At 30.3% G+C, this 14,970-nt stretch overlaps 1 protein-coding gene across 2 annotated transcripts; it reads left to right on the top strand.

Moving 5' to 3' along the window:
* Positions 1-5,714: 5,714 nt before the first annotated feature.
* LOC107404088 (beta-hexosaminidase 1) lies at positions 5,715-14,611 on the top strand. Of its 2 annotated transcripts, XM_016011039.4 has the most exons (15): positions 5,716-6,293; positions 6,444-6,527; positions 7,152-7,187; positions 7,958-8,069; positions 8,178-8,248; positions 8,411-8,541; positions 9,070-9,086; positions 9,319-9,367; positions 10,117-10,217; positions 10,902-10,961; positions 11,891-11,924; positions 12,152-12,250; positions 12,755-12,814; positions 12,898-13,148; positions 14,182-14,611. In XM_016011039.4, the coding sequence occupies exons 1-15, from the start codon at positions 5,919-5,921 to the stop codon at positions 14,355-14,357; spliced, it is 1,656 nt and encodes a 551-aa protein (XP_015866525.3). In that variant the 5' UTR covers positions 5,716-5,918; the 3' UTR covers positions 14,358-14,611. The 2 variants fall into 2 exon arrangements, with proteins under 2 accessions (XP_060675686.1, XP_015866525.3); XM_060819703.1 differs by lacking the exon at positions 8,178-8,248 and having other exon boundaries at positions 5,715-6,293; positions 8,436-8,541.
* The last annotated feature ends 359 nt before the right edge of the window (positions 14,612-14,970 follow it).

The raw sequence follows: 14,970 nt of genomic DNA, 5'->3' as shown, positions 1-14,970 counted from the left end.
AAAGAGAGAAAAAGGTTTACAAGGTCCTATATATATAGCCCCCACCACATTGAAGGGAGAGATACAAGTTTAGAGAGTTATTTAAGAGCTTTTAGGAGCATTAAATAAAAGCAACCCAAATTTTGGGAGTTTCTCAAGTTCTCTTAAAGGTTTTAGGGTTTTAAAGTTTTAAAATTTTGGGAGATCAATTGAAGAATTTGGAGGAAGCATAGAAACGTGGGCTTGCTTGGAGAAGAAGGCTACGACTTAGAGAGCTTTTGGAGGAGGATTTTTTTAATAGTTTTTATTCTTTTCTCTTTTCTCTTTAATTGTGAACCTTATTATTTTTAATAATTATGAATGTTAAATTTATTTTTTCCATGAACTAATTTTCATAGCTAGGGCTATGATGTAGCCCTAACTATGAAGGTCTAATTATTTTAATATATGTAAGGTCTAATTATTTTAATATATGTTGAATTTTATTTAGTTAGTAATATGTTTTGTTAATAAATCATTGGTATGCTTAATGCTTTCATAGGTCGGAAGGAATGAATGATTTTAATAATATTTAAGTTTGGAAAATGATAATATTATGGATCTCCAATGATCGTTCTCGGCCCTCTCTTTCCCTTCAGCCATCTCTTTTCCTTCAGTTCTCGGCTTCTCCCTTCCGGTCAGCCCTCTCTTTCCTCTCTTCTCTCTTCTCAGCCGCCCCTCTCTTCAGTCTTCTTTCTTCTTGGCCAATCACATCATAACACACAAACGCACAGACCAGATCACATTCACAAACACACACAAACCAAATCACAGATCACAAACAAACACACACACACACACACACACACACACACACACACGCACACACACCAGATCAGATCTCAGATCACAAACACACACATATGTCGGCTAAGATCTCCCCGAAATTTTCACCGACAGCCGCCAACAATTTGCTGGTTTCTCCACTTCATTTCCACCATATTCACCCAAAAAACGAAACCCTCACCGATATCTGACAATTCAGACGATACTCGTCGACTCCGATGACATTCCTTCGGCAATCCTGACAGAAACTTCCTCCCCCCCCCCCCCCCCCCCCCCTTTCGGTGTCGACGGTGGCCGACAACCGATATTATCGGCGACATTTGTTTCCCTGGGTTTAAGTTTGACAAAACTTGTGCTAAAATTAAATGGGCAATTATTTGTCAAAAATAACACAATCTCCAAATTCAGTTGCAGCTGTTGTCTAAATTATATAATACAACAAATCACTCATAATTAAATATTTATATATGGGTATTTACTAAAAGAATAATTAATATATTGGATTCACATATTTTATTTTGATGTTACACATAATTATACTTTATTTGATTTATGCTAGCTGTGATTATTGATCATTTTCCAAAAGTCACATATAACTGTTGCATATAGGATTTTATTATAAACATAAACATATCAGAGCAAAAAGACATGAATTTGTATTTCCCATGCCTTATCTATCCTGTATATAATTATATTATTATTTAATATATATTTTTTTTTAAATTTACATATATTATTTATATTAAAGTACCAACATAAACAAAATTAGGTTAACTTTTTTAGGCTGAATAATTTTCATTTTTGTATATTTAAATAGAAAATTATAAAAATGATAGAAAAACGTTATTTGTTGCCAAAATTTATGTATAAGGTTATAAATTTACATTTCCTTATAGATTCTTAGTTTTAAAATAAAAGTATAGTTTAAAATATCGAAACTTTTTATGAAATTTCTAATTTTTAAACACATTGAATGAAATTTAGCTCCCAAGTATAAACATATATAATTTCCATAATATTCACCTAAATTTTCGTATTTCTCCATAATTTTCATAGAAATTTTCATCATAATATTTATATTGAGTCTTTAACAATTTAGTTAAAATATCCATAGTTTCCATGAAAATTTTCAAAAATTTTATAAATATCCATTAAATTTTCATAGAAATTTTGAAAATATCTACGATTTTTTTGATTAAATTTTTTATCAAAATTTTTTATAAATATAAATTGATGTTCAGTAAAACTTTTTGCAAAATTAATATTATTAATTATTTTTTTATATTTTAACTGTGTTCCAATAATTAGGTAAATAAAAAAAATTCAAATTTGACAAACAATATATATAATTACATTAAACAAGTCTATCTAACATATTCTTAGAGAACATTAGTATCACAAGTTATAAGTTTACCTACCTATTATTATTTTTTTACAATAATAAATTTAAAATTTGTATAAATATTATAAAATAAATAAAAATTAGAATGTAGACAAAAATTGAAAGATGTGCAAAAAATATATTTTCTGCCAACTAAGGTTTAAGATTTTAATATCGATGATATATTAACAATTACATACAAATTTATCAAATAGATATATATTTTAATAATTACTTCTTATATTTCACATTTTAAAATACAAATGTAGAAGCTACAAACAATTTTCAACTAATCATGAGTTTTTTATAGTAACTAAAGAACATTTATAAACTATAATATAATTTTAATAATTGTTTTATATATCTTAAGTAATAAATAATTTTATTAAAAATATATTTTTTTACATCTTTTTATTAATAATAGTATATTTTTAATTGCTAAAGCTTATTTAAATTTATTGATTAAAAAAACTATAACATCTATTTAATATTTTACAATTTTAATAATTAAATTAATCAATTAAATAAACTAATCCTAGAGTTTTAATAAATTTTTTATTTTTTAAAATAAATTTCCGTCAATTTTCATTATTTTTTATAAGTTTTTATTAATATTAGATAATTTTCGATATTTTCATATTTTAAAATCTCGATATTTTTATTGATACCAAAATCTTAAACCTTGAATGAAAGTTAAGTGTATGTCACACACCTTACGTTAAGGTTTGAATCCACAAAGTTCCAACAAAACTTGCTCAAACCAAACCAATTGGTTGGATCTGGGTTTATTTTTTATTTTATTTTTATACATTAATTAGTTTAGTTTGATTTGAATTTTTGAAAAATTGAATGATTTGGTTGTGGGTGGAAGAGTTTTCCCACTTAATCCAAACTCATACCAAATCAAACTACTAATTAATATTTTTAAAAAATTTAATTATATATTCTTTGCTTATATTTTTATTTTGACATTTTATAATATTTATATTTTATTTTTGATAATAGAACATTTGTTTATAATGCTTATTTATTACATCTTATTATTATATATATTTATATTAGCATAAATATTAGTATGTAAAGTTTTAATTTATGATACATGTTTAGATATTCAATTTTGACATGTAATACAAAACTATAAAAGTCATTATAAGGATTAAGTATGAAATAATTTTAAATATTTAGGCATAAAATAATTTTAAAAGCTATGCTAATAATATTTTAGAGTTTAAACGTAATTTATAATTTTTATAAAATACAATAATATAGCAAGATTCAACCCGACAAACCAATTTAAACAAATTTGAACTAATTCAATTTTGTTTTGGTTGGTTTTTTCTCAATGAATGATTTATGTTGGGTTGACATAATTGATGAATTTAGGTTGATTCGGTTTGGTGTTTTTCCAAAAACCATATCAATCTAGATAATGTCCAATCCTACCTAGAATTATTTAGAGACTTGACGAATGTCATGTGTACTTATCTACAATGTTTAAGAGTTTAAGACATGTGCTAAGCACTCTTCATTTATAACACTCGAATACATTCTCTTACGTATCCCAAATTTTCTTGCTTCCTAATCATGTATGGTGATAAAAGCAAAAAGATAGACTAACAAAGCAAATGGACATGTTTAAATGGTTATAAATTGCAAGCATACATTAATATGCTTATTTATTAAAATTTGAGATTTAAAAATTATATTAATAATATATATATATATATATAATGAATTATAAAAACCTATAAACCATGCAAGCAAGGTGGTGTACTCGCTACACCCAATGGGGTGGATCAGATAGGAAGCCGATGAACCCATCACACTTGTTTGCAGGAGTTGCGGATTCAATTTCTGGCAAGCCCCATCTGAGTGTTGGTGTGGATTCTGAGGGCGATAGAAACAACCGCGCGGTGGTGGCTTGTATGGTTATAAAGCTACAGCTGTTAATGGCTCACAGTTCCCCAAAACTTGGACCGAAGATGATTACCAGGAGACCCATTTTTTCATTATCCAAAAAAAAAAAAAAATGGTGTACTTTCTTGCTTAGGTCCTTATCATTTATTTCCCCTATCCAAAGTATAAAAAAATGAATGGATAAAAAATTCCTCTTCACCCTTTATTATGGAGATTGATTCCCAAGTATGTTTCTTATAGACTTGAGGTAAGGTGAAAATTAGTTCTCTTTCTTAAGTTTTAGAAAAAAATCTTAATGCAACTGTAGAAAAAGAAAGCCCAACCGCATTTGTATGAGATAATGATCTGTGTTGAACATATGAATCATGTGAACATAGTACTTAATACTTATACTACTTCATTTGGATCAAATAGCAATTCAATTTTTTTTAAATAAATATTTATTTAAAGAATTTATTTTATTAGAGGATGCAAAATAACTTTTGCTAAACATAGCACTTACACTACATTTGGATCAAATACCAAGTCAAAATTTTTTAAATAAATATTTATCTAAAGGATGCAAAATAAGCTTTGCTAAACAATATATTAAGTAAAATTATTGAAAATATATCTTCGATCTTTTGTAATGAGTGTATTGTTGTAAAAAAGAAAAATGTTTAATAAATAAAACAATTTTGTTTTTTTAAAAAATATATTGGTATTTCTAATATATATATATATATTTTGCTAGATATCTAGCCACGTACTCCTTTTTGCCAGTAATACTAATAAAATCAAAGGTAAATACTATATAATCCTTTTTATTTTACTTTTTTTTTAATATTATATTTTTATTATAAAAATTATGATTATAATCTAGTTATATTTCACTTTCCTTTCAATGTAGCATATTAAAAAAAAGCCTTTAATAATAAGTTAAAATTTGACCAATTTATCATTCAATTAATGAAATTATTTTATTTTTTAAAATAAATTAATGAATAAAAATAATATAATCAAATTGAAAAATTAACTTTTTTTTAAAAAAAAAGAAGTAGTTTTAAATATATTAAGATTAACCCTTGAATTTTGTTTAAAAAATCATAATTATTATAGATAATTTATTTTTGATTTTTTAATATATTGAAAAATAAGGATTTTAATATCAATATTTTAAAAATTTAGCAATTTTAAAAGAAATATGTATATTTATTTTTGTGTATGTTTAGATCTTAAAAAAAAAAAAACACTTTATAAGTTAAAAAAGAAGATAAGTGAGGTATAATTTAATTCTATTAGTACAACTTTTAAAAAATAATATTATATTAAAATAAAAATAAAATATAAAAAAATGTAATAATATTTTTCATTATAGAAATATAATATTAAAAAAATATATATAATAAAATTAAGAGGTGTTGGGATCAAACACGTTAAACTTGCATAGCATTTTTTTATTTAAAAAATTATTATCTGATAAATTAAAAAATATTATTTAATTTAGTGGAAATATTTAATTTTATTTATTAATTAATTTATTTTTTAAGTTTATCGAATAGTGGTGGGCAAAAATGATTGGTTTGGCAGTGTGGACAGAGCAAGTAAATTATAAAACAAAACAAACTGAACGAAAGCCTGAGGTGTGCTTCGTCGAGAGGGCTAAATTACAAAAAAACAATGTACTGAACCACTTTGTCTTCTTCTTTCCACCCAAATGTTTCTGCCATCTGCTCCTTCCCTGCTCATCCCCACACCATAGCTATACACTTCAACACACACACTCTCTCTCTCTCTCTCTCTCTCTCTCCGTTTCTCTTTGAACTTTTCCCAAACAATGATCGCCCATTCCCCAAAATCCCATACCACAACCGCTTACTTCTTCTCCTTCTTATTCACTGTGGTTTTCTCTGTTCTCCTCTGTGATTCCGTCCCTTCAGTCTCCGAAGTCAACGACTCCCTCACGTATCTATGGCCTCTGCCATATGAATTCACTTCTGGCAATGAGACCTTGTCCGTAGACCCGGCTCTTTCGCTTGTCGTTGCGGGGAACGGAGGCGACTCCACTATTCTCCAAGCGGCTTTTGATCGGTATAGGAGGATTATATTCAAGCACAGCAATGGGCTTTCTCTTTTTGGGAGACTGAGGGGGAGAAGAGTCGTCTATGATATTAGCAAATTGAGCATTGTTGTTGATTCGGATAATGAAGATGTGAGTTGGGTTTGATTCAGTTTCAGTGGTGGATTTCTTTTTTTTTTTTTTGGGAGACTTTTAGATTCTATATCATGTTTCATTATTATTATTTTTTTTTGGGGAAAGTGATTGTGGTTTTGAAAATGGGTTTTGGTTCTTTGCTTGCAGCTTCAACTTGGTGTAGATGAGAGCTATACTTTGTTTGTGGCGAAAAATGATGGGCAATCGATTGTTGGGGAGGCAACCATTGAGGTAAGCAAGCTGTGGGGTTGGAGGTTATGGTTTTAGCCTTTGCATTGTTTCGAAGGACTTTTGATGGACGGCTTAGATATCTTAGATGGCTTAGTTCACTTCTTTTTATGCTGAAAATTCAATTTCTAGAACAATTTTCGCATGGGAACTTTCGGTTCTAATGTTACTGCCTCTCCTTGGTTGCAGTTTGTAAGACCATGATTAAATACTCCCGAGTAACATCTAGATTGCTGTAGTTATAATTTTATTTATTGGATATCCCATTGTGTATGAGCTAAGCAAATCATTGAAATGTTTAACTCCTAAAGATTATGAAAAAGTGTGAGGTTTCAAGATCGCCGTTATTAGTGATCATTATATGCGCCCAATTGATTCAGGTCGATTATATGGAGGAACATTCCTGTCGTCTTTATCCTAAATTCCTGATTTTCATAAACGAGGTTTTAGTTAACATATTTACCTCTATGGCTATTTCTGAAGTTCAATGGTTTATCTATGATTTGTGTCCAAAAATTAATAAAAACGATTCATTTTTGAGTTGGGTATATAGTTAAAGATTTTTCTCATCCTAGATGGGTGTCCTTTACAATTATATATTCAACTATGTTGATATTCATTTTGCAGGCAAATACTGTGTATGGTGCTCTGCGCGGGTTGGAGGTATGCATGACTTTTTATTGAATTACACTACAAAGTAGGCGTGTTAATGTACAATCCCACATGTATTTAGGAGTGTTGGTTAAAATATTTAGTTAGAGAGAGATAGGGAGAGAGAAGATTATCTCGTCTTCAATTAATATAGAGTTAGATAGACTAGGCATGGATGTATGGAAGATGGTAAATGAATGAATGTGTTGTGCGAGTAAGAGAAATGACCAATAAATGGGTAATTATACTACTTGTGATCCTCACTTTTGGACCCAGATGCTTGCTAAATTTGCAGTTTCGAGCTGGTGGTATAATGCTCTCATGGTATTCTTGACACTAAAAACTGCTATCTCTAATAGGTTATTCCTCTTAGTAATATCTTTCTATACTGGCAATTTCTGTCAAATAGGGTCTTGTGATAATATAGCCGTTGTTGTAATGTGCCATTGGCATATATATGAAAAGGCATATAACAGCTTATATCTGAACCATACCGAGTGCTTATTGTTCAGATGTTATTGTCAAGTCTGTGGCAATGACACTTAGATGCATAAGAATTTGATTAAAATCATTTGATATCCTTTCAATTGGTTTTAGATGTAATTGGAATGACGATCTGATTTTGACTTTTAGACCAAACAATGATGAATTGCTTAAATTACATTTCTATAAATTAAACTAGCAAATATATGGTGTGCTAAATAGGCATGATTATATACTTTTTCTAGACACTATAAGCTATAACTGTCCTTTATCTAATTCCTAGTCTTTTCTATATCCAGACATTCAGCCAATTATGTACTTTTGACTATGGAACTAAGTCTGTACAAGTATACCAGGCACCGTGGTATATCCAAGACAAACCAAGGTTTGCTTATCGTGGGCTTCTGCTTGGTGAGCCATATCTTTTTTATTAACAGAGAAAGTAATCCTCATGGTTCATTTATTCATTGTCCTATTCTTATAATGTTACATATTCCCATCTTTCAACTGTCTCTACAGATACATCAAGGCACTATTTACCAATTGATGTAATTAAGCAGATAATCAACTCTATGTCATATGCTAAACTTGTAAGATATATTACCACTTTGTTGTCATTTTTTTTTGTTAGGACTGAATTTTGTATTTGTAAATTTCATTTAACTATTTAGCACTTACCTCATATTTGTGCCATCCTTTGCTTAACAACTGATTTTTCATGTAATACTGATTTTGAGAATTACATTAAGTAGAATGTTCTTCATTGGCACGTCATAGATGAGCAATCATTTCCTCTAGAAGTACCAACATATCCAAATTTGTGGAAAGGTGCATATACGAAGTGGGAGCGCTACACAGTAGAGGATGCAATTGAAATCGTCAAGTAAGGCTCTATAACTTATCAGTCCCTTTGTGACTTGTATGTTTGAAAAGTTCTTCTTTTTCAAAAGGAAAAAAATTGTAATATTTCCCCGATTCATCTGTATTATTTCAGTATGTGTGGTTTCCTATTCTTACAATCCTAAATTATGGCTTAATTATAAAACGCTGCAATTCCATTAGCCATTGGATGCTAAATGTTGAATAAAAAAGATAATATGCTACTTCTTGGGATAATGAACCTTAAAATAAGATGAATTTACTTTTTTCATGGCGACTACTATGATTAATATTCAGCAGAGAAAGAAAACACAAGAATGAAGCACTCGATGGAAAAAAAAATCTGCCCTTGAAATTTGATTCTTTAGCCAAAAGCACTACAAGTACCTTTCTGTTTTGCAGCCTTCAAAATGTATGGTTTATAAGTTCTCTGGTATCTTTTACCTATATGCAGTACATCTTTTCTTGCAGTTCCATTAACTGATTCTGTTTTGTGTTCTCTTTTTCCATGTTTCTATGTATCGATGTGAAGTTTTGCCAAAGCAAGAGGTGCGTGGAATATCTATAAATGAAGCTTTGATAGGAGACTACTAAATAACTTTTTCTTTTCTGGGGCCACTGATGCGTCTTAAACATGTGGAATTTTGTGAATTTATGGGAAATTATAATGCAAATATTTCTTTAATAGGCTAAAGAGCAAGTTTATTTCTTCTGCATTAGAATTTGAGGTGTTTACACTCATGGAGCTTTTAATTTCTCTCTTTCTATGTTTTGTGAGCAGGTATTCATGTAATGGCAGAAGTAGATGTCCCTGGTCATGCAGAATCATGGTATGGCCTTTCTAAATGTCAACTTTTGCTAAATCTGATATATTATTAAGAGAAGAAAATCATGATATAGAGCCTTTCCAAATGTCAACTTTTGTCTAAAGCTGATTTCATCTACTCTTCTCGACAAGAATTTGTTAAAATGAGAAGGAGGACAATAGAATTTTCTTCAAGTAGTTGGCTATTTCCCTCTTTATGGCTAAAGCTGGGATTTGGTATCATGTAAATGAAAGGATATTGCTTTTCGGTCGCTTAACACTTCTACTTGTGATCATGTCATGGTGGTCTTTTATCTCTTATACCTTAATCATGCCTTGGCTTTCTAGAAAGTGAAGAAGATACTCAACTGTTAAGTTTCATTCGGTTCTTAGATCTAAGGAGTAAAACTCTTTACAGTTGAAATCTGAATATATAAAACACCCCTAAGCCATAATTGCTAAAGGATGGTAATATCATATAAGCTTGAGTTATACTAACTCTTCCTCTTTTTTACTTTTTCGTTTTTGTTTTTGCGCTTTTTCCCCCTTTCAGAAGGCAAAAGATAAAAACCCCTGCCAAATTCCTCACCTCAGATTTCTGCTTACAAAACCTTGATAAGTTATGAACAATAAAAAAGTAAAAAGAAAAAAAAAATACGAAAAAACTAAAAAGAAGGTTTATCTGCTTACGATTGCCATGGTTACTTGTTTCTGTTTTTTATTGTCTTTCTCACAAGACAAACTACAAACTTGTTATTAATCCATCTTGTGCAGGGGCATTGGATATCCTGATGTTTGGCCTTCTTCTACCTGCAGAGAGCCGCTTGATGTTTCAAAAAATTTTACTTTTGATGTGATTTCTGGCCTTCTGTCAGGTTAAGCTCCCTCCAAACTGTTCCCATGGTATTGCACAAGGATTCATTTCTCTTTCCTATTATATTGGTGTCAACAGAAATGTCAATGGTTGGAGTTCATGTTTATGTTGACTGAAACTATGGTATATGAGTGGAAAATAAATAATTTTTCAAGTAACCTTTTGGAATTGTATAATGAAACAACACTGCATTAATTACACTAATAAGTTTCACAACATTGTGATTGGATTAAAAGTTAGGACATATTAATATAATCATGGCAAGCATTGATGTCAATTTTAGTAAATGTAATACTAAATAAATTTACCAAAATACTGTATTTTCCGGTTAAAATAACAACAAATAAATTACTCCCTTTTTTTTTTTTTTTTTTTTTAAAAAGAAAATTATAAAAGGTGAAATCTGTATTCTTACTATTTATATGCATATTTAGTGGCACCATTGTAATTGTTCTTTTTTGCATTTGATTAGTCTTTCTCAATCTTGACCCATTACTCTAGCAGTGCTAAACTTCTGGGTACTTTTTAGTGTTGTTATTGAATATGTTTGTGTTTTCTCGGAATTTTGCTTTATGAAGTTTGTTTCCTATTTATGGTTGTAAATGTTTATGGGTGCTTAGCAAATTTTTTTCTGGCCTTCATAATCATTATCATTTTTAAAATTTTTTATTTTGTACCCATACAGATATGAGAAAGATTTTTCCCTTTGAGCTGTTTCACTTGGGTGGTGATGAAGTTAATACAGGTTAGTGTGGATAACTCCCATTGTTGTAAGCTTTAATGTGTATGCTCATGCAACCCAAGGATACAAAGAAAATAATGAAGTACAGCTCCATCTATTCTTTTTGCTGATAATGATGTTCCTTTTCAAGTTCACTCTTTCAATTCTTCTTTCTTTAGTAATATATTAGCAAGAATAATAACATTTCCGTCTCATAATTTTACAAGCTCAAAAAGTGTTGTAATTCTGTCTTTAACCAAATAAACAATCTTAGAGGGAAAAGAAACAGTTACTGAATAGATCATCCTCCCATCTTCTAATAACTATGAAGGAGTTTAGAAACTTAGGTTCTTGCTTGTTTACTCTAATCTTCTAATAAGTATCAAGGAGTTTAGAAACCTAGGTTCTTGTTTGTTTAGTTCAAAATTGGAATATCGTTAAAGAGGGCCAGTGCTGTTTGTGCTGATTTGATATTCTATGACTTTCTGTCACTAATATAAATGCAAATTATGATGGAAATGCAGTAACAGGACGAGGTGTTATTTTTAAATAACTTCTACTTTAAATCATTGTGACTTGTGTATGTGGAACCATATCTTGTTACATGGTTTATAAAATTTAACGTTGGAGTTTAAATTCTTCTAGCAAGTTGTTGTGGTTCTTTATTATTTATTTAGTTTCCCTTTCTCTTCCTGCCAGTTTGTAAATTCTCTCATGTCCAAAGTGGATTTTTTATTTTTTATTTTTTTTAACTCTTTTTTTGGATATCTGTTAGAAAATCCTTAGAATTGATAAGTAGTAATGTTTAAGTAGACTCTTTTATGTTGTTTTTTGTATGTGTGAGATCATATATTATTCATGAGAAAACATGTAAACTTTCTCTCTTTTTCTGTTTGGTGTTATTTGTTTAAACTGTCTGATCATTAATGATGAGAAGCATTCATATTTGACAGGTTGCTGGACCTCTACTCCACATGTGAAGCAATGGTACTTCACCTGGTTTTGTTGATCATCCTTTTAAGATTTTTGATCATTTGTAATTCATAAAACTATGCTAATCAGCAATGTTACGGTTTGAAGAAGACTTCTAAAATGTACAAAACATTTGCACCATGAAGTTATTGGTTAAAGATCTTTTTTGATTGAATGCTTTGGGTATTGATTTCTAACACATTATGCATTCTTGATATTTATATTGATAATGTTGTATATAGGCTTCAGGATCACAACTTAACTGCCAAAGAGGCATATCAATTCTTTGTACTTAGAGCACAAGACATAGCAATTTCACAAAATTGGACCCCTGTCAACTGGTATGTCACATGTCAATAAATTTGTTTACGCATTTTCATTTCATTTGATCTTTGAATTAGCTTGAGAGGAAAGTTATACAAGTAAGAGATATTTTCCTCATATGTAACTTCTTGGATTTTCTGAAAAGGTCAGAGAAATGCTTGGATATGAGTGTTAATTATAAAAACAGGAGAATGCTTTATGAGAATTGAAATTATATATTTGACATAAAACTGCTACGTGCATGCGCACTAATTAATTATTGTCTCTTATTGGACGTCATGGTGGTAATCCTGTGTCTTTCAAATGTCCTGTCCTGTTTCAAGCCTCCATGCTTATGACCCCACAAACAAAATAAATAAATAAATAAAAACAAAGAAGAAAAAAATTATCATTATTCTGCAAAGATCCATTAGTAATTGTGGCAGCTGTTTCAGTAGCCTTTCCTTTCTGTTATTCTTTTCTTTATACTGTATTATAATCTTAAAATCCAGATATGACAGACTTTAGTTTTCTCTTCTCAGGGAAGAAACCTTTAATACCTTTGCGGAGAATCTTAATCCGAGGACCGTAGTGCATAATTGGTGATTTTCCTATCCCTATGTGCTGTTTCTCAAGTGAAAATTCTAAAGCTCCCAATTGTTGATATATTATTCTAATGTAATAGGTTGGGCCCAGGGGTTTGCCCTAAGGTTGTTGCCAAAGGTTTCAGATGCATTTTCAGCAATCAAGGTGTTTGGTATCTTGACCATCTAGATGTCCCTTGGGAAGGTTTCTATACTGCTGAACCACTAGAAGGAATAGATGATGCTTCTGAGCGAAAGCTTGTGCTTGGAGGAGAAGTTTGCATGTGGGGTGAGACGGCTGATACATCAGATGTTCAGCAAACAATATGGCCTCGAGCTGCAGCAGCTGCAGGTATGCATTTAGGAAAAATAAATTATTCTTGTAGCATACACATGAAATCTTAAGCATTCTTCAGGTGTACTAGCACTTTCGAGATCCTACAACAAACATGGAATAGTATGTGGCAAGCTTGAGTAGTCTTGTGAGGGAATTGGCCTTAACAAACTTTTCCAAAAATGATCTCTCTTTTATACGCATAAATATATATTTGTACATTTTTCAAATAGATTACTCTAATAATACCCAAAAAAAAAAAAAAAAAAAAAAAGAAGGAAAAGATATTTAAAAAAAGAGAGTAAAAAGTCTAGGTTTTAAAAATTTAGAAGTACCTAAAACAAATCATGGTCTTGATGGTTTCTCAGCATTTAATAAGGTCTGTATTTGTCGTTGTTTGGAAATGTTCAATTTTAGTATGTGAATCTTTTGACAACATAATTCTGAAAAACGAGCTTAGATGTGGGGGATGAGTTTCTTATCAAACTCTATACAACAAAAGCATGCTCCATTATACGAGCTCTTGAGCGAAAGGAAGAGAGTATCGGCACCATAGAGAGTCTCTAGGTCTGGTAACCACTGTAGGAGGTGGAATGTGGGACCTAATTGGATAATATCTCTATCAGTCCATTTCAGTAATTACTGGAGCAGGTTCAGAGTGCCACCTAATTGAATAAGCATCTCTATGAGTCCATATCTAGTAATCCGGTTTACAATTCATGTCTAGTAAGCCATAGTACAAGGTGTAAAGTTGAGCTATTTGGCTAAGTGTCATTATCAGTGGTGGTTCAAGTCAAAATTTAATATATTCAAAAGAAGATAAGATAAAGACATTTAAGAGCAGGCAAGGACCTGTAACCTTCACTTGTATTTGTTGCCTCTCTTGTTTTTACTTTATGCATCGTTATAAAAGGACAAGTTCTGATGTAAATTTTTTAAAAAAAAAAAGAAAAAGAAAAAATGTATCCAAGATGAATTTATTGTTTTTGTGTTTTTCTTGGTCTGGTTAAGCATGAGATTGAACTTCATTTTCACCTGTTTTTCGCCATAGAGCGCTTGTGGAGCAAAAGGGAGGCTTTATCTACCGGAAACATTACCCTAACTGTCTTACCCCGGTTGCAATACTTTAGATGCCTCTTGAACAGACGTGGGGTTCAAGCTGCTCCAGTCACGAACAAGTACGCACGTCGTCCTCCGACTGGTCCTGGCTCATGCTATGAGCAATAAAGCTCACTGTAATCATATTTATCATATTCATGAGTTTCATGCTCCATTCCTTTACTCTGTATAATAAATTTATGAGCATTCCTCTGTATTTTAATTAGTATTGATATTGGCTTGCTAGTTTGGAATTGTTGGGATTTTTTTTTTTTTTTTTTTTTGGTTGAAATTTGAATCTGGTTATACTTATTTGATCAAATGGGTTGTTGTTGTTGTACTGGGAACAAATAAATTATATTAACTGCTTTATGTTCAGAATTTATTATTCTTTCTGAAAGCATATAAATATGTATTTATTGTAATCTCTTCATTGCCCCAATCTCGTCTTCCCTTTTAAAATACCGACTTATGCTTCCTTGTCTACAATTTGTTATGGGGAAAATATCACAATTTAAATTTATTCTTGGCTATGCATTTTTGAAATTCAGTGGGTGAGTTTATTTTGGTTAAATTTGTAATTTTGAAAATAAACTCTTAGGTCTTGATGGGGTTGTATCTGTTCAAATATCCTATGAAAGTTAATTTCTAATTACTCGGTTATCTTTTATATATTTGAATGAAAATGATGTGAACTCTGGTTAAAATTAATTCTGTTAAAGGGAAATTAATGATCTAAAAA

Source organism: Ziziphus jujuba, chromosome 8 (genome assembly GCF_031755915.1).
Source record: "Ziziphus jujuba cultivar Dongzao chromosome 8, ASM3175591v1".
In the NCBI taxonomy this organism is placed as follows: domain Eukaryota; kingdom Viridiplantae; phylum Streptophyta; class Magnoliopsida; order Rosales; family Rhamnaceae; genus Ziziphus; species Ziziphus jujuba.
The sequence above is the reverse complement of the archived record's forward strand: the minus strand, read 5'-3'. Positions and strand labels throughout refer to the sequence as shown.

Coding starts and splice junctions, on each gene's coding strand:
- LOC107404088 (XM_016011039.4), top strand. CDS start 5,919: ATGATCGCCCATTCCCCAAAATCCCATACCACAACCGCTTACTTCTTC. Junction 11,925..12,151: donor ACTCCACATGTGAAGCAATG/GTACTTCACCTG, acceptor TGTTGTATATAG/GCTTCAGGATCACAACTTAA. Junction 13,149..14,181: donor TCGAGCTGCAGCAGCTGCAG/GTATGCATTTAG, acceptor TTTTCGCCATAG/AGCGCTTGTGGAGCAAAAGG.